This window comes from Gymnogyps californianus, chromosome 2 (assembly GCF_018139145.2).
Source record: "Gymnogyps californianus isolate 813 chromosome 2, ASM1813914v2, whole genome shotgun sequence".
NCBI lineage: Eukaryota > Metazoa > Chordata > Aves > Accipitriformes > Cathartidae > Gymnogyps > Gymnogyps californianus.
In genome coordinates this window covers 147056967-147077682 of record NC_059472.1, presented here as the reverse complement: position 1 = coordinate 147077682, position 20716 = coordinate 147056967, and the positions used below count along the sequence as shown (strand labels likewise).

Sequence of the window (20716 nt, the reverse complement as noted above, 5' to 3'; positions counted from 1 at the left end):
ATGATAACTCCTTAGCCTTGCACTTTGATTAACATCAATGAAAGTGAAGTATTCCTGTTGAAGTATCAATTGTCTGTGTCTGAAATAGAGGAACTGCAGGAGGGTGAGTACTAAGTATCATGTGGAACAATGTGGGTGTTTATTAAGGAATGGTATTTTCCATCCAAATGCAGTGTGCTCTTTAATGATGTCTAACAGACTGTTGTATTTCTGTTACTCGGAAGTCTCTGTGTAATATCTTCTGCCATGTTTGCTAGGTTCAGTACAAAGAACAGCTCTGCAAAGCTACGCCTGTGAGTGTCACCCCTGAGATTGAAAGAGTCAAGAGGAATCAAGAGAATGTCAGCATGGGAAGTTGCTCTCATTTAATCCTTTGTATAATTTTTGGGTGCAGAGGATGAGTACAAAGTTCTGCTTCCAGAAGCTGTGCCTTTTCTTTAGTTAGGTGCGGGCTCAGTAATGGAATTACTTAAAAACCCTCTTTTAGGCAGCAATTGTGAAAAGCCATTGCTTGGTTTGGGAAATGGCACGTGAAGCGTCACGTATTCGATTAAAGAAATGGCTGCAATGTTTTGAAATGTTACTCTCTGTCTTGGATGTTTGCAAGAAATCTTGCCAGATTTCTTTTTTTTTTTAACAGACTGTCCTTTTGCAGCTTTTTTTTTCTTTGCTTTGTAAAAAAATTGGCTACAGTTGTACTCAAACTCCAGCTGTCTTACCTGTCTCTTTCTGGTTCCTCAGTAACCATCTGATCAGAGTTTAGTATTTAATGGCTGACATAACCATTAGAAAGTCATACTGTTTGCAGGAGCTCAGGGAAGAAGGTAAGGGCTTTTGGCGCACGCTGCTGCCTTCCTGCATTGCTGAAGTCGTACCTTGTTAATGAGTCTTTGAGCGACCAGCCATTCTCCTCACTGGGAACTGCCATCAGCAGCTGTATTTCATGGGGCTATAAAGAGCTACAGTGTTTCCCTGGGGTGTTTTCTGTCATGTTCCCCGAATTAATTTAGAGTTACAATTTTCAAGAATACTGTCCCTCTAACTTAAGTGTATGCTATTTATTCCTGGATTTACGTTGTATATCTAGCTCTCCTAAAATGCACGCTGCTGCAAACAAACCTGTTTTCCCAAGTGATTCAAGCCAGTCTGTGTAGTTGTTCTACTCACATTGTTGTTTACCTTTCACCAATTTTTGTGTTGTGCAAATTTTGTTGGAAAGATTAAATTCTCTTTCAGGTCACTGGAATAGCTTTGGGTGAAGATTCTTTAACTTCAGACTTTTCTAGAAACATTAAGTCTTGAATAATCATTTTATCTTTACAAATGTCAGTTTGCAAGTTTAATCCATTTGATAGCTTACCATAATTTTTATAAGATGTTAATTTTTCAATTGGAATATGTTGATGTGGACAGACCAGAACTGTGTTGTGTGGGAAGACAATTGCTTGAACAATATGTATGTTAATGCCACAGTGCACTGCAGAATTATGAGCATAATGTATCAGCACAGTTACCCTTATCACACAAAACCCAGAGCTTATTTAAAAAAAAAGAAGTTTTGTATGGAAATGTTTATTTTACATAAAACTATATGGATTGGCATAAATCATGCAAGAATCTCTAATTATTTGCTAAATGTGTACCATATCTGACTTCCCATAACATTAGACTAATTGGTCTGTCAATGCCACATCCTATCCTTTATCCTCTTTTGATACTGATCCTGCCTTGAGTATGCATTTGGTTAATGCCTTGTTGCTACAAGTGTATTTTGTTAAAAAGCGATAGAGAGGATATTCCTACAGTACATTTAAATAAACACATGGTGAAATTTAGACAGTTGGATTCAGTTGGCAGTTGTCTGATGTACTGCACCCCCTGTGTTTAATCACCTTTGAATATATAGAGTATAAAAGTTAGAACATGGATGGTATCCTTATGGAATCTCTATGTCTGGACAAATATACATTTACAGTGGGCATTGCTGAAATTCAGTTTTTTCATTTGCTCTGCTTGACTTTACTGCATTATTTGTGGCTTACCCCATTCCAAATATAAGATACTTCTCTATGCTGCCAAAGACCAGCGTGGTAAATGTCAAGATGCTGTGTGTATATGTCCACACAAATGCATTAATAAGAAGACTATACAGAAAGAATTCAAGGTTATGCTTCAAAAATCAAGTTTTATGAGCTTTAATAAACTTCAAATGCATTTTAGTTTTTCAGTTGTTTCCTGGATGACCTTTTAAATCATACATTTTAATGTAATACAATGTGATATTGCTTTAGCTGAAATAGTATGTACCATTTTATTCTGTTAAATAATAGGTTCACTACAGAGAACAGCCTGGCAAAGCTACTGCTGTGAGTGTCACTCCTGAGATAGAGAGAGTCAAGAAGAATCAAGACAATATCAGCTCGGCAAGTTGTTTGAATCTTTTTGTCATTTAGATTTTCAATCTTTGTAGGAATATAACAAGGATATGCTTTTCCATTTAGATTTAATGTGTCGAATCCAACTGCATCATCCACTAAATGGAATTTTTTTTATCCTTTGAGTACATGCACTGCACATATGGGCAACAAAAATATTCAGACTTGTCTGATTATTCTTGCAAAAAAAGTAAGTGGTTGTGTTGGCACCAGTATTTTTCAAGGAGAGAGTCAGTAGAGGTCAGTCATTCTTTCAAGAATCTTCATCTCTTGTTAGCATGTTTTAGTTGCTAGATTGCAGGAGTAAATTATAGTAAAGAACAAAGGAAATGGGAATTTAACTTTAGTGCAAATTTCATTTTTCTATGATTCAAAGCATGGAAGCATGTAGTCATCCATTCCACTCTGCGACATGCCACCTATCTTAGAGCTGAGTAGTCCTAAATAGATCCTATTACTAAATGCTAATGAGTAAAATACTATATTTTTCTTGGCTTTTATGATAATACTTACCTTTTTTTTTTTTTTAAATCGCCACTACAGTGGTGTAAGAAGCAGCAGACAGTTCTAATAAGAAGCAAGGAAGAAGTCAAAACAGCATGGTGAAGTAAAGGACCAGACTAGTTACATTACAGTCTGTGTCCTCAACACTGAAACAACATCAGTGACAAAGCCCCTGCAGATGGTAAATAGAACAAGTTTCATGCAGAGCCACTGTCTCAAGATGGCAGAAGAGAATTAATAATAGTGGACACTTTAGAACTGAGTGTAGGAGGGAAAAGTAAAGTAGGTTGGGTTTGTCAGAGGATTTGTCTAAGGACAAAGGAACAGAATCTGACCTTGTAACTACCTATGTCTTAAGTACGTTCTTAAAATGCTAATGCATATTTACCAAAGTCAATTAGTTTTGAGGTGCATAGTTAAAAATAAGAGGGAAACTTCCCAACAGTTCTAGACTTTAAATAATTTTTTTATTTCTGAAAATTAAGCTTTTTTTTTCCAAATGACTCCTTCACTTCGTTTCTCAAGATTTACAGGGATAAGTACTCCTCTATGTTAATGAGCAGTAGATGAAAACCAAACTATGTTGGCTGTAATTATTCTGTCCAGAAAATGCTTTATATTCAAAAGCATATGTAGCTGAATATATTTGCTAAGAAATGTTGTTGTTTAAGAAGGATATGCAGAAGAATATGCAGTACCATATATTTCTGTTTCTCTGTACATTACTTCAAACTTACCTATGAAACATAGACACCAAGACTCTCATTTTCATAGGTATGTTGTGCTTAGCTAATACGTAACTTTAAGGAGGGTTAGACAATTTCAATACTTGTCTCATCACAAACGTGTGTTGAAATAGATTTGCACAACTGCTTTGAGGGGTAATACTTTGAGTGTGAATGTATAGGTAAGTCTAAAATATTTACTAATACTCAGTACACAGGTTACAATGCAATGTAGGAGCTAGGAGAGTCCATTAGTAGAAGAATTCAGCTAACCAGAAGAAACTGTAAGAGTACTCACTCTAGAACCAACAAGTAGGACCAACTACTTTTACTGTTTTAGAATTTTGAATGTGGGGTTTTTTTGCCCCCCCCTTTTTTTAAACAGGTAATTAACCTTGCATCTTTACAAGTCTGTAAAATGCCACAGAAAAAGCTAATTAGGAGAAATGTGACATAGGAGGTTCTGTACTTACTGATGCACAAAACACAGAGCCCAAATGTTCTCTTTGAAAACAGCATATTCGGATTTGTCCCAGACATGTTGCTTTTGTGCTGCTAGCAAGGACTAACTATGAAACAGGAGTAAGAAGGCTGCCATAGGACTAATCTGCTCGTAAGAGTTGAATTCCCTGGGGACCCAGGGGTTCTCGTGCTAATCCCAACCTGGGAGCAGACTGAGGTCTGTCTGGGTAATAAGAAGGTAGCTTATCATCAGCAATACAAATATGTTTTAAAGATGACCAAGTCACAGTGGTGTTTTCTTATTATTTATCTTATTTTTCAGTTGATAAATGAATTATTTCACTTATGTCATTTAAACAGTCAAGAGTTTCAGCTTCCAGGTAAATACTATTTTTTTGAGTGATTGATGGAATAAACGTGCCCTTTGGCCTTACCAATATACTAGCTCATCTGCATCCTCCCTCTGAAATAAGTCACTAGAAAATGAGAGTAAAGAAAGAAACAAGAAAAATGTTGGGCATTGTGATTTGGAAGGATACCGTTGCATGGTGTGATTCTCACCATCCTTTCTACTGTAAACAAAAACTTCACGTGTGCTGTTGTTGCTTTTTTGCAGGTCAAGTACAGCAGTGATCAAAGGCAGATGAAAGGTAGACGTAGTGTGCTTCTAGACACACCTGAGCTAAGGCATGTCAAAGAAACACAAAACAACATCTCAATGGTAGGGTACTTTCTTCCTATAATTAGAGTTTACTAAGGAATGGCACTTGACTTCCACTGGATTTTGCCTTCCATTAATATAGGTAACTGGTGAAACTCTGCTCAAGTATGGAAGGAATATTTTCTTCTTATGCCTGTTGAGGGAGTGTTTGCTAACTGCATATGACTGTAATGAACATTTTCAAAATACTAATAAACAGTTTTCTAACAGTTAAATGTCTGTTCTTTTGTTTGGTTTTTTTTTCTTTAAAAAAGTACACATCTCATTTGAGCATCACACAGATTGACTGGATTAGGTGACACACTTCACCTTGTGCCTGTGCACGTTCCTGGTTTCTGCGTGACTTTTGTTCTTGGAATGAGTTGTTTTGTGTGCATTTGCTTGTGTGAGAATGTTTGTCAATTTAATTCTTTGATGATTAAGACTATTTAAAAAGTAAATATGCATAATCAGGGATACTACTTTATAACTCTTACTAATACTGATTTTGTTCCAACACTTGGTGAAATAACACTTTCTACCCTAATGTCCTTGGTTTTAATTTCCTTTTTTTTTTTTTTTTTTGAAAGCAGGCTGCTTAGAATAACTGCAATTCTTTCTAAAAACCCATGTTTAAAGCCAGCTGGCATAAGATAAAACAAAAGAGCACCTTTTGTATGAAACTATGTGTGTAATCAGAATTCTCAGTGAATGAAAATAATTGAGTTCTTTAGAACTATTACTGCTGGAACATTTTTTACTGACAGATGTAGTTGTCTACATCAGTAGAGAGCTATCCTATCTTAGAGAAGAAGGGAATGGACCAGATGACCTCCTGAGGGCTTTTCCTGTCCTATGTGACTGTAAGATGATGCTTTGCTGCTTGAGTTAATGCCTAATTCAGTGGCAATGGAAAACAAATGCAAAAATGATAATAAAATATCAGGAAATCAGGTTAGGGAGATAGAAAAGACTTGGCTGGCTGTCCAGCCTATCTCATGTGTGTAACAATTCTGTTACGGTGCAAAACCCAAAGAATATAAGTGCCTCGTAAAACAAACTCGTATGCATTCTTGCATAGAATAACTATTTGCTGTCAGTTGCAGCTTGGGGAAAAATGTAATTCTTCTTGTTTTCCTAGGTAAAATACCATGAAGATTTTGAGAAGACAAAGGGCAGAGGCTTCACCCCAGTGGTAGATGATCCTGTAACAGAGCGGGTGCGGAAAAACACCCAAATTGTGAGTGATGCAGCATATAAAGGTGTGCATCCACATATCGTTGAAATGGATAGAAGACCTGGAATAATTGTTGGTAAGTTGTTAAATACTGTTGCTATTGAAAACACTGTGGGGAAGATGAAAGCCTCTGCTTGTGTTCTCCATTATAACTAAGATAAAGTACTCCCAGATTTCATTTTCACTGTTTTCTCAGTGTGAAGCTTGTGTTGAACTACTGGTTCAATGCCAGCTTCTAGTGAAGTAATAATGGGAATGAATGGGAGATACATTTGTCATTTGGTCTGTAATTTTTTTTCATATATGGATAGTCATTGCTCTTACTTTAAGTTTAAATTTTGACTCTTCAAGAAAGGCCAAAATATCTGCAATAATCTTCATTTTGCCCAGAAGAGAGATGATTAAAGCTGTGATTCTCCAAGATTTCAATGTTTAAATGTTGCAGACCAGTTTGAGATTTCCCCTTCTGTCAGTCAGCAATTTCTCCAGAGCTGCACATGCTCTGTTTACCTCGTTTTAGACTTTCACACAGCTTTCAAAATATCTCAAGGTGTAATTCATCAGTAACTCATTAGATCTCTGGTAAGCCAAACGCCAGTGTTCAGAAGTGCTGTTCTAAAAGATGGTCCAAGATAAGACCAGGTGTTCAGAGGGCAGAATACAGATTGGTTTTGTGTGTAGAGACAGAGTATTGCATTAAGATGTCATTTGGGGTATTCATAATAAATGGTATTTCAAAATCAAAATGGATATTTGAAATCTATTAAAAGTTAGCAAGTCTGCTATGGCAAAGGAAGTGGTAACCTGACATTTTTATTTTTTTCTGCTTTCCTTTTCTTTTGGTGTGTCCTTTTTCTGTTTTTCTGTGCTTTATAACAGTGTAGACCCCAGAGGGTCTACATATGGAAAAACATGCTGAGATAGCACTCTAAAATCCTTCATACATAGTAATAATAGCAAGGGTTGACTTTAAGTCTACCTCTCAAAAATCAGAGAAATTACAGGTCAGATGGACTAATCGGTGGGTCGTATAGTCCATCCTCCTGCATCAAGCAAGGTTAACTATATCTATATCATTCCTGGCAGATGCTTCTTTAGTTTTTTCCTTAAAGTCTCCAAATAAGTCTCCACCACATAAAGAAGTATATTTCTTTTCTTTTATATAGCCACCTTTTACATGTCTGTAGCTACAGCCTTTAGGTCAGAAGGGATTTCTCAAAAGTGAGTATTTAGAGAGCTCTGCCTGGGGAAGGTACTGATGCTTTTAAGACCATGCAGGTCTCGGAGGGTCACACATTCTGGATCTAGGGCGACAACTTGTTCAGAAAATCATTGTTGGGACCCAAGTGCTTGAACTCACTTCCATAGCTAGAAGTGGTGCAGCCAAAGAGAGAGAGAAAAGCTCCTGCAAAATTGCAGTTTAATATACAGTTTGCAATATGCTGTTTAGTGCACACTTCAAACCTCCTACTCTGTACTGCATTGCATGTGTGCTGTAGCCCTATGTAAGAATCATGTGTGCAATCTTATGTTCAATAACTGAAGGCTTGCTAGCACAAACAGATTAGGATTAAGAACATCCCTGAGATAAATTCTTGAGCTGACTTGAGTAACTGAAATATTAGTACTGTTTATCACCTTAAAATACTCCAATATCAAAACACACAGGAATTCTTAACCCCCCATGCCCGCCAAACAGCAAAAATAGTACAACTATTTAAAGGAAAGAGGCCATGCAAACCTGTGAGTCTAATATCCAGTGATATTTCAGCTAATGCTTTTTCGGAGTAAACTGCAATTATAATATCTGCTTGTTTAAAAAGAAGCAGTGAGCTCCCTGCTCTTGGAATGTCCTTGGCAGCTAGAAAAAAAAAATCACAGACTGAAAAAAACAACTATGACTCTCTTGAGTTTTTTCCTAGCTGATAATTGTTCAGCTGGTTAGGAAAAGTACCTCTGTGTTAGAGTCCATCTGGTTGGTTTTTAAAGTATTATCAGTGAAGCTGTAACAACTTTTTCAAATGTCCGATTGCTAAAATTAATGCCTCTGCTTTGGAAAACAGGCACTAGTTTTCACCATGCTAAAGCCATTCTAAACCCATCAAGATAAATTAATCTAGTTTAGCTTTGGATCTGTGACTAAAGAGGCTCCATGATTCTCATGCGAGTATAAGGATATTTTAAATTGGCAAAAGTTACCAGTAAGTTAAAATTGATTGGTGCTATAAATTGCCAAGATTCTGATTCTATGTATGTTATTTCAGATTACAGAGATGGATAAAATCAGTACAAATCAATGGCTGCTGCACTGATGCTGCCATGAAGCTGTACTTACTATGTTTTTACTTACTAAGGCATGATCAAACAGGAAAAGTTGGGCATTCACCAGTTCCCCCAGCCCTCTCATGCCTGTCAGTGCTTGATGTAGTTGCATAATATATCACCGTTAGGGCTAACACATAGTTTATCAAAAGAGTTTGCGTTGGCTTTTATTCATCTTGTCAAGAGGGAGTTAGCACTGTGCCTCACCATATGGGAGTTGCAGTAGATAACACATAATGTACATACACTGAATGTATTCTAAAGCCATGGGATTTATTTTATTAGCTCTGTCTGTTCTTTCCATTGCCTCTAGGCTATTAATAATTTGAAACATGACATATTTGGGGTCCCCGCAGTCCGACTTTACCTGCAACCCATTATTTAGATTGGTACCACTCAAACCAGCAAAAGGGCCAAGTTGGGAAGACAAATATTTTTCCCACTTCCAATGCGTTGAGTAAATCTTGCAGACAGGTCTGCCCAAGAAGCAAACCACTAGTAAAAAGGTGTGATCTGGTAGATTTGTGCTTTAACTGATTGTACTTTATGTCAAGGTTTTATTTTAAGCTGGTTTGGAGAGATTAAATGATTATTATATTTTTAGACATAGCAGATATGAATTGTATAGATTAGATTGATGTGAGTAGATCAAGAATTTACACTGTAGCTGCTTCTGCATTTATTATAAGCCTCCTCTTGTACAACACTAATTATTTGTTATAAGTTTATTAAAAAACATGGTTGAATCTGTATTCACTTTTCTGCTGTGATTATAACTTAAACTCGGATATGAAATTATTTCTTATGGACTCTCCTTTCAATATCCATTTCAGGCATGTTAATTCAAGAGATATTAATAACTTACTTGTATGAATTAAAGCTGAAGATCTTACAATTACTACTGTTATTGAATCCATACATTGAATTTCAAAAATGCTTCTGGGTAGTGGGGTAGTGAATCAACAGCAAGTCTGTGTCCCAGGAAACTTAGATATTTGCAAGACAAAGGGAATTACTGTTTAAGAGTGGGCTTCATTTAACCCAACTGTAGAGGTCTACAGTGTAGATTTCTACAGCTGAATTTGTCACCCTAGTCCATTTTTTGTATTAATTAAGAAAGATGGATACTTTTGAGTTTATGAATTGAGCAACTTGTGGAAATTTATTTTGGATAAGATGAACTATGCCGCTGATTCTGCTTATTAGGCTGACTTGATCTCTACTGTATGCATAGGAGGGCCAGTAGTGCCTCTGTCAGCTGTAGAGATGTATACTGCCAACTGTCAGCTATAGGGATATATACTGCAGCATCTCCATGGAGTAAGGATGCTGTTGGTGGACTGGGGAAATAATCTTGTAGCTCTGATGATTTTGGTTCTTCTGGTGGAAAAGAGCTCTGGTATGTGATATTTAACTTGTTTCCATTTATTTAGACTTAAGAAAATACTGTGGCCATATTTAGAAAAGGAAAACAAAAATTGGGAGAAAAAGTCTCCTTAAAATAAGGTCAACGCTTAAAATGAATGCACTAAGTTCTTTTAAACAGGAAATTAATGCTTTCTGGTTCTTTCAGGTGAATATGTAGATCTTTTGGTTAATTTCTAGATGAAGGAAATTGATTGCTGATTGTTAAAACTCATTCCTTTCATGCTTTTACTTCCTTTGTTGTTTGTCTGTCTTATAATTTCTGTGCTTTGGGAAAAGATCTTAAAGTTTGGCGCACAGATCCTGGCTCCATCTTCGACATTGATCCTCTGGAGGACAATATTCAGTCTAGGAGTCTGCATATGCTTTCTGGTATTGCTTATATCCTGTCTTTTCCCCAATTCAGCTTTTCATGTTTATGAAACTAAGTTGATACAGTAAATTTTCAGGTCAATGTGCCAGCCATATGTTTTATAAGTATGTTTTCATATATATATATATATATATAACTGTAGTATTTTAAAAGCAGTGTTTTATAGGAACTTCAGCTGTAATCACATGTGCAGATAAGAAGTAGTGAAATAAATCTTATCCTAAACAACAGTTATTCATACCACTTACAAGTAGTCACTTAAAAAGCATTGACCTACTTTGTCCTCACTATAAGCAGAATTTTCGAATAGTTGGACCTTACTATCTCTACTATTCAGAGATATAGAAGATGGCCTATTTATGAAATTGATTTCTATGTACATTTTGCTGATATGGCACATGGTGTTATGCCTTGTGCTATTGCTTGCAACTCCAAGGTGTTCATAATTTAAGGGTAGATGGAAAAGGAGAGAAGGTAATGTAATAATAGGCAGCAATGTTTTGGCTCTACAAGTTTTTGGATTTTTTTTTTTCCCCCTGGAAGTGTTTATTTAGAATGTTTAATTTTGCTCATGTATTTTCTTTGCTACTACTAATAGTGGAACTTTAAATATTCTTTTGAATGTCATACAGCAGTATTTCCACATGCACTTGTATGCATGCTGGGATAAAGGAACATTTTGATTTTCCACTGGAAATTTTCATATGCTTCATTTTCATCCCTTTTTTTCCCAGTATCTCAGTCCTACCTTCCATTTCTGCTATTTTAAAGCAGAGAACAAGCTTAGTTCTATCGGATTTTGAAGCAACCTTTTGAACTAATGGTGTTCAAAATGGATACAAAATTGTGAACAATTCACTTTTCTCTAATTTTAATGCCATCAGTGTATGAATATCAATGTTAGCAGTGTTGGGGTTTTTGTTGTTGCTTGTCTTTGCACTTCTGTCATCTATTTACTGTGATATTCTTTCTTTCTACCTTTGTAGAAAGAGCAAGCCGTTACAGTAAGCAGTATTTACATTCTACCAGTTTGGGAGATTATAAATCAGATGGTTCTGACACGAACCCTACCTTTTCTTACTGCAGTGAGATAACAAGGCCATCTGATGAAGGAGGTACCCCTTATTCCCACCTTTTTCACTAATGACACTATCACAGTGTGTTGAGACCTCACAGGCCTGTATTAACTCCCTATTCTTGTATGGTCACAAATCATTAGAAACTATGTAAGCTATTGCCTGATTGATTAAGGAAGCAGAGCAAAATCTCAAGACTGCACAGTTTCTTGCATGTCATATTGCTTTATCGTGTATTCTCTTTCACCATTTTGGTAACGCTGTCAGTCCAAAAGCCCTGCTAACTTTCATTTACAGTGCTTAAGAGAAGATGTGTTGTGTTTTTGCAAAACTGTCCTGGTTTCGGCTGGGACAGAGTTAATTTTCTTCCTAGTAGCTGGTACAGTGCTGTGTTTTGGATTTAGTGTGAGAATGATGTTGATAACACTCTGAGGTTTTAGTTGTTGCTAAGTAGCGCTTATCTTAAGCCAAGGACTTTTCAGTTTCCCATGCTCTGCCAGCAAGCAGGTGTGCAAGGAGCTGGGAGGGAGCGTAGCCGGGGCAGCTGACCTGAACTAGCCAAAGGGGTATTCCATACCATGGAACGTCATGCCCAGTATATAAACAGGGGGGAGTTGGCTGGGAGGCGCGAATCGCAGCTCGGGAACTAACTGGGCATCGGTCAGCGGGTGGTGAGCAATTGCCTTGTGCATCACTGTTTTTTTTCCTCCCCCCCCCCTTCCTTTTTTTGTTGCATTCCTTTTCATTACTATTATTATTATTATATTTCATTATTACTATTGTTAGTATTATATTTTACTTTAGTTATTAAACTGTTCTTATCTCAACCCACGAGTTTTACTTTTTTTTCCTTTGCTTTCCTCCTCCTCACCCCACTGGGAGGGGGAGGGGGAAACGGCTGCGTGGTGCTTAGTTGCTGGCTGGGGTTAAACCAGGACACTCTTGAAAGACACAATGTAACTGAAAAAAAATACACCTCAACTGAAAAAAATTAATTTACCCTGTGCTTTTCGGTGGGCAAATCAAGCATATAGTAGTATTTTAGTGACTGAAGTACTTCTTCCTGTATTAAACTATGCAGGTGTTTGTGGCTCTCTGTTTCCATCCTTCAACTGGCAACTTTCTCACAGATGAAAGTTTTCTTATACTCTCAGCAGTTTGGGAACCAGGGTTAATATTCAGCTGGGAAGCTTATGTAGTCTGATATTGTTTAACATGGATTAATATTAGGATACTTTGATGAACCTGCATTCCCAGGTACATCTTGCATCTGTTTGATGCCATAGATTAGAACAAAGTTTCTGAAAATGATGAATAAAGGTCTAGTCATTCAAGTGGCATTACAGTGTGTACTAGACTTGACTGGTGAATTGTAAATATTCAGAAACATTGCATTCTAAATATATATTTTAAAAAAATAGTGATTTCTACTTCTGAGTTGTGAAAGAAGGTGCATTGAAAAGGTTATCCAAAAGGTTACTAATTTTTTTTTTTTTTTAAGAAGGTGTTAGACTGAAGATATTGCTACCATTTAGTTGCTTGGCATCCTTGAATTACCCATGCTTTTAGAAGATTTTAAGGCTTCTTAATTGTAGACTGTGCCTGTTTATGTTCTCCCACTCACCAGAGTAATATGTTATTATAGTGGCTAGTGTTTAGGGAGTCTACGTTGTGTTAGGTGCCATATAAATACATACAAGCAGCTCTGATTAAGAACAGGTGAGGAAGAAAGTGTTCAGACTGAATAACTAACTCTGAACAAAGAAAGAAACACAGGTCTTTGACAGAACTGTAATCCTTTATATCATGTCTGTCCATCTTTATTTGATATTTTAACTATATTCCCAACTCTTTTAATAGATGATAGCAATAATGCATATCATGCTGGTTTTTGTCTGTTCCTGTGATGATGCAAAGTGGGCTTGACAGTCCAATGCATATCATCTCTCTATATCTGTTCTGATCTTTTTTGGCTCTATTCCAAGCCATTTTAATGTTGTTTTGTCAGCTTGATTTGAGTGTTTACAGATATTTTTTATTACTTGCCATATTGAGAATAGGAAATGGGCTTTATTTTGCCCATTTTTTTGGCACTAGCAAGCTTGCTTTTTGTGCCTCTATTTAAATCTATTGTTATGGTGATGTGTTGAATAGATCCTTGCCAAGATGAACATATTTTAGCAAGATACTGTTTCCGCTTTTGACCCAGCTGGCTAGCCAGGGTTTGAGCACTTGCAGACAGTTCCCATTGCAGGGGAGAAATAAATGCCAGAGCTAAGTAATTTGACATAATCCTAACGATTTACAAGAAAATGCCATTTCTGTGAACACACTCGGATAAAACCAGCAGAAGATAGCATCTTTGGTCAAAAATACCAACCTTTTCATGGCAGCATCCTATCCAAAATGTCATTTAGCACATAGCCACAGATGAGGTTGCCCTTGACCTTTATCCAGTGTCTCTTATGGTGTACCACAGTGAATGAGAACCAAATCCGTTTTGCTAAGATTTCATGGCTGTTTCTCATGGAGTTTGTACTTGTAGATCTAGCAGTGTTTTCTCGCTGGCAATTGTTCAGTCTGATGGTGCACCAACATGAAAGACAGTTGGAGACCTGTGACCAATTTTACAACCTCTAAGTGTCTTTGGCCTTGTCTCATCATCTTTCAGATATTTCTACGTTGTTCAATTGCTAATTTATTCTAGATACCTTTACTGATATTTGACCCACAACTCAAGTCTTCACCAATCCACTGCCACGGCTGATGGAATTGTTCCTTCACGACCTCTCCCAGCCCTTAGCTGGGTCCCTGGCTTCATGCTAGATGTTAAAGGCTTATCCAGATCTAAATAACTCTTTCTCTTGTCTTTGGGGAATTTCAGTAACAACATCACAGGGGGGCTGCTAACGTTGTTCACTAGAATTAATTGTTTGTATTTGATTCCCTGACCATTATTTTAGAGGACGAGGTTGAGCTGAACCAAGTGTGCCTCCCAGGGAGCTTTCCCTACAAAATCGGTACGTTTTTGCATGATGTAAGTTTGGGAAAAATTGCTGATCTCCCTTTTAGACTACTGCAGGTAAAACTGGATAGGAAACAATTGTTAATGCTTTCCAGCAAGCCTGATGCAGGTGATGAACTTCCATTTTGATATTCTTTTTGAAATTACTTTTCAGCTTTGTCTGTCCTTTTTGCAGCTTCCCTCTGTTAGTGTTTTTCAAGGTTGACTTTATTACTTCATGGTATTGAATTTTTTTGCCATACTGGACAGAAGGTGTTGCACTAGAGCTTCTCAGTTTGCCTAAATGCTTTGTAATTGATTACTGCCCTAACAAAGATTTCCTTTTTACCTGCAAGCCATTCTGTAGCACTTCCCAGAAACAGTTGGGTGCCACATTAGTTCTTGCAAAATTCTCAGCTGTTTTTCAAATAGTTATTTTCAGCTTGGCTAAAGAGGAACAGAAGCTAATGATTTCTCTCTTTCGATCCTGCTTTTAACACTGGTGTTGCAACTTCTCAGACATGGAGCTATTAATTAATTTTTGTGAAGGTTTTTCAGGTTATTTTCGTCAGAAAGAGAAGTTGAGATATATGGATGTCAGATGTATTTTTGTTTATAAAGACAGACCAGACCGTTCCTTCTTCACAGAACACTGTAGAAAAAAAAGCAACCGGAGACAGTTTCTTTGCTTTCAATTCAGGTCTTTCTAGACAGCATTGTGTCCGAAAAATCTCTCCACTGGTTGTTTGGGGTTTTTTTTGAATTTCTTTATAAAGTCTTTTCTGTCTGTCCTGATTTTCTGTGCAGTCTTACACACTGTTTGTCTCCCAGTTCTTTTCACACTCACTCTCTTGCTCCCCTTCCTCCCCTACAAGTAAGGTCTCATCCTGTTAGTTTGCATTCAGGCACCAGGAGAGGATGATCGGGTTCATATGGCTCAACACCTATTCCAGTCTTGCATTATTTTGGACGGTTGTATTTGTATTTCAACCATCTACTCCATGAAGGAGATGAATTGCTTTTACATGTAACTCCCATTTACGTATAATTATGGAGTGTTCAGTGTCTGATGACAGAAAGGAACACAGGTATCACCTAATTGGACTTCTTGTATTCACAGTCTCTACAGTGTTTCTCAGAAGTTGTGCTAAAGCATGTATTTTTATAAAGATATCTTCTCCTATTTCAAGGTCTCCATATAAAATTAATCTACCGTCTTTTGCTAGTAACTTACTTCAGTAAGTGAAAATGGCATTTAGGTCACACCTTTGTGGCTCAAGACTGTTTTGTTTAGTTCCATTCCCCCAAAGGCAAGAGTAAAAATGCTTGAAAGTAGCACAAGTTCACAATATTGGAGACTTTTTTTTTTAAAGGCTTGTTATTTTAGAACGCTTTCTATATATATTCTTCTCAGTAGTACCATCTCCAGAGACTGAGGCCGGGAAAGGACTTTTTAACACTAGAGTGTTAATATGTGGTACGATGTAAGATACGGAAATGAATTTGTGGTGTATGATCCAGTGCCAATCACAGAAACCAAGCTCAGTTGCTCAAAGCTGTGTGTGTGCAGGTATAGAGAAAGAGTGGCAGGATAAAATGAAGGCTGCAAGTAAACCTTTAAGGTTAATTAATATTTTTCTTCAGGCCCATTGTTTGTAGTAAGCAAAGAAATAAAATACTACAACCAGAGGAAATTCTGGTTTAGGATTAAAATGTCAAACAATTTAAATCTTTAAAAGGGTAGAAACTTGTCCTTAAGGGAGTTGACCTAGTGTCTACAGGGGTCACTCAGCTACTACTGGAACAAATTCCAGGCTTTGCCATGATGGCAGGGAAGTGACTGTGCACATTTATGTACTACTAAAACAGAGCATCCTGATGACTGGCCAGATGATAGCAGATGAGCCATGGCACTGCTACTAGGGCTACTGTTTTTGTCAGTTCTGTTTTGCACCCGTCTGACTCATTTTGAGGTGAAGAATTCCTCTTAGTGTGTTTGGAATGAGAAGACCCGTCTGCACTAGAGAGTATCACTGTTAGTCTTATTTCACTGTTGTTTATTCATTCTCTCTGTCTTTTATTATGTAACAATTTGTGTTCATATTTTGTTTTCATTATACTTCAGTGAAAGTGTTTTCCTTAGGGTTCCTCCTTTTGTTTAGTTATTGAAGTCCTTTTATGCTGCTTTCCTTCAATCCTGTTTCAACTGCAGAATGTTTTCATTTCACTTTCTAATGTTCTTCCTTCTCTCAGTTTTTACTTTAATTATCTTTCAATTTATTGTATCTCTGTGGGGCTTTCTGTTTAGCTCTCTCCTGTTTTTCTTTGATTTAAATCAGCAGGATTTTATTTAATATTACTAAGTTTTGCTTTCAGTCTGAAGATTTGTACTTTAAAATGATCATAATGAACATCCTGCAATAGATGAATTTAACTTTTTTTGTCCCTGATACACCCTTTTTTTTGTTTTTAGTTGGGACCTTTTAGGTTGGTTTTCTCCCCTTTTGCTTTTGACCTTCCCTTTTTTTGTCTTCTGTTTCCTCTTAATTTCTAGTTTAATTGGTGTGCATCAGCATATAGACATGATATATACATTTTTCCTTACCACGTCTTCAGAATTTTTCAGTGTGTTAAAGTGTTCCTTTATTCTTATTTTAAATTGTGCATAGCCTGTAGATGGAGAAAAGTCAGAGGTGAGTATCAGTTCCTTTCAGTCATGGATATATTGTTACTCTGCTGGGAAAAAACTTGATTTTGTGGTTATTTTCTAAGTCATCATCATATTATCTTAAAACCTATATAGAAGTCAGTCTGTAGGAGACAGAAATCAAGTTCGCTGTACTCCCAAAAGCTCACGTTATGTAGGAAACCTTAGTGGATATTAGGACAGAATTTTCAAGTGCCTTTTGTTGCATTTTAAAAATGAGTGCTAAAATTTCATGTATTTGGTTGGAGCCAGTGTGTTACCGATTGGCTACCTGTTGACTATTTATGCTTGTCTCCTTCAGCCTAAGTTCTTCAGATTCAGTTCACCTGCTGCCACCAGACAAGCAGTGAGAATTAACATAAAGAGGCCTTGATCTGAGGTTTAAGGTCTTCCTTTCTTTATTCTGATGAAAAGGGTATGCCGCTAACACTTAGGTCTCTCACTTTTCCTTTACCTGGGACGCTACCTTCTTTTACTCACACTGGCAATCCAAATACACAAATTTCAACAAACCATGAAATTCCACTTATATCTTGATAGTCTCTTAATTTTTATAATCAACCTTAAAAGTACCCTGTAGGTTGCTATGAGAAAACTGAAAATTCGTATTAGATACTTCATTGATACTACATAACAATTGGTCAGATCCAGAAAAGATTAATGCAAACAACCTTTGAGAAATAAATATGGCAAATGGACATGCTGGCAATTTGACTCCAAAATCTATGAAGACTGCAGAACACACAGTACCGCAGTATCTTCCTGTGGGATATGAGTACTTAAAGTTTTGAAGTCTTTATATAGCTTGGAGTGGAAGTTAAGTCAATGAGAAACAGTAAGTCCTTTCATCTCTCTCCCTAGTGGTGTGTCCTCCTTGTGTGATACGAGCCTTCTGAAGAAGGAAGGCTCCAGAGTAGCTGAGCCTGCTCCCCTTCCTTTCTCCAAACTCCAGGGGTTATCGTTCTCCTTTCCTCACTAAGGCAGGAATGTGTTGTAGGCTATTAGAAGAACTATAGTTTGAACTGCAGCATGAACACAACCCTGCAAAGAGCAAATATAGACTTTATGTATTATTGTGTATCACTGGCAACAGCCTCGCACTGTGTACCAGGTCATGGAGGAGGCTTTTGTTCCTCAGCCCGACACTGACATTTTAAACATTGATTTCAGGGATGTCTCCTTCTCTCCCCCTAGAACACACCAGGATCTGTGGCTCTGTATCTAAAATGCTTATTTGTAGGATTTGCCTGAGGCTTTGACACCCACCCCTGTGTACCACAGAAAATCCTAGAACAAGGAACTGTGCTGCTGCTTCTGCTCCTGGTTGGTCTGGTCAGCAGACAACCTAGTCAGATGACATGGAGAAAAAAACTCTTTGTTTCACACGCTGGAATTGCAGAGATGCTCCCTGGTACATGGGCCAAGGAGTCTACTTCTGTTGGGACTGCGGTAATATTCTTCTCTTCTGCCAATAGGTGGTAGAAGAAGAGGAAAGGAAACAGGATTTGGTTCCCTTCCTTGCTCTGTTCTTCCCATCATTTTTTATAAAAAACCCTCTGGTTTTTGAGGATGGAAAAAATCACCATTAGTAAAAGACAAGTCAAAGAAAAAAAGAGGGAATAATACCTGATGGCTCTTTATATTGTAATATAGAGATCTGTCTTCCCTCTCCAGGTACAGCTGACAGGAATACAGGGCAGAAATCCTTCACCTCTCCTCATATTCATATTCGATTGCTAAGCTCTGTCATGTTAAGGAGGTCAAGCAGAATGACACAGCAGTTACATTTTCTTCTCTGGCAGCCAAGGAAGAATGGTTCTTTTATGCTAGGTAGCTGAACTCTGTTTCTGTAACGTTGTTCCCTAGAGTCCGGTAATCAAATATGGCATTTGGAACGAGATTGTAGATTTCACAGGAAGAACTATAGGCTTTTGTGGGTTTCTTGTCCCCTTTCAAGTGTATCAGCAGGCTGCACTGCCGCAGAAGGCTGAACACATCAAAACAACGCTTTGTGTACTCCCTCTTGGTGAGGGTCACATCCACACTTCCCTTATCCACCAGACTCTTACATCTGTTTCTGAGTTTGTTTTTTTTTGTTTTGAACTAGATGGTGCTTTGGTTTTGCTTCTTTTACATGCAAGCCCTAGCAGGTTTGCCAACCTGAAAGCTAATGTGTGGGGAAAAATAGTCTTCCGCTCAACAGCGTCATGGTAAAAATGTGCTTTTCCATCTTGGTAATCAGATTATTTTCTGTTCCTAAGTGTATGATGTAGTACAAATGTTTGCAGTCAAATAATAAATACATTACCCATGAACCTCTTGTAATATTTTTGAACTTGGCTAAATACTTCTCTGTATATGTAATATGGGCACAAGTGCATGCATATGTTTGGTACCTATCTGATACCAGAAATTATTTAGCATGAACAGTTTTTGTTGTTAGAGAGCTTATACTCTTTCAAAGCTGGTGACTCCTGGTCTTCCGTTCTCAAATAGATTTTTGCTGAAATGATATAATTTCCTTTGTAAAGGTTTGCTGTAACCACACTGTACCCCAAAAGGACAGTGCTTGTTCAGGCAGCAAGACAGAGCTCTCTCCCTTCTGAAAACTGCACCTTTCATTTGAAGGAGAGGTGTCTTGCTTTTTCAGCTTCTGCCTCCTGTTTTGCACTGGTTCCTGATGCTCAAAAGGGCATGGTTTTTTTTTTCTGATGAAAAATAATGACATTACAGATAGAGGAATTTTTGAAAACAGTGGGAGCTTTCCTGGTGTTAGAAAGGTGATACCTTTTTACTTCTAGATTTGAGATAAGAAGGAAAATTAGATGCGAAGTTAGTTGTGAGAGTTCAGATTTCAGTTAGAAACAGAGCGGATGTGTTCCTTACACATGTGCTAAGTTCTGTATGAGTTTCTGTGAAAAGAAGATTTCTGACTGCCTAATATATAATTTGGTCTCCTCTGAATAATTCATTTCAGCCTTTTAAGCCATCTAAGTCTAGGAATCCAGAATGGCAATGGGACCACATTTAGGCACTAGCTCAAGCATTATCAAATCTATCTGTCCTAGTCTGGACTATTGGACCTTTAGTGTCCTCTGCTGAGTGCTTTGTTAATGCAGAATATGAGAGAAATTAGTCCAGAAGATTAGATTTCATTCTCTTCCATTACAAAGAGGTATGAAGTACCTGTAAAATCTTATTTTTTAATGTAAAACTTGAAACTTCATGTGGCACTCCAACTGAGGGCTAAGTAAAGTTTTGATTAAGGTTTGATTTAGGGCTCTGGGAATAAAACTAAATATCCCACATTGGTTGTAATACATTAAGATATAAATTGTGATTCATCTGAAAGCACATTTTCATTCTATGTGTTCACTGAGGATGAGTTAATGTTCCAGGGAGAGCTTTACATTTCACACTTCCAAAATATTTCTGCTTAGATTCCCTCTGCCTGTCTTTGAATCCCATGCTTCTCTCCCACACCCTTGGCATCTGGCAGCACCAAAAGGCAATTCCCACAGATCCAGGTGGAGGAGAATCCAGAAGAGATCTCATTTTCAATTTCTGTAGTGTGGCAGCAGTTCAGGGGATCCTTCTGTTCACCGTGCCAGCTGTCTGAGTTTGATGTTACCTTTTCCTTTAAGCAGTGAGCAGAAAATGGAAGGGAAATTTTCAAGTGACTCAACAGTTGGAAGTGTTAATGGCTCCCTTGGCAAGCAGTTGTTTCAGTTATTCAGTGTGGTCCC

General features: G+C 37.4%; 1 protein-coding gene across 4 annotated transcripts in view; it reads left to right on the top strand.

Moving 5' to 3' along the window:
* The window catches only part of NEBL (nebulette), a 273965-nt gene that overhangs the window by 233940 nt on the left and 19309 nt on the right, over positions 1–20716 (top strand). For 2 of the 4 annotated variants that reach the window (XM_050892028.1, XM_050892027.1), the window contains exon 5: positions 5968–6139. In XM_050892028.1, the coding sequence (XP_050747985.1) occupies positions 5968–6139 (172 nt within the window). Of the gene's footprint in view, positions 1–257; positions 350–2329; positions 2424–4742; positions 4848–5967; positions 6140–10089; positions 10183–11169; positions 11299–20716 lie in introns of all 4 variants that reach the window. The other 2 variants (XM_050892025.1, XM_050892026.1) reach the window with 2 other exon arrangements.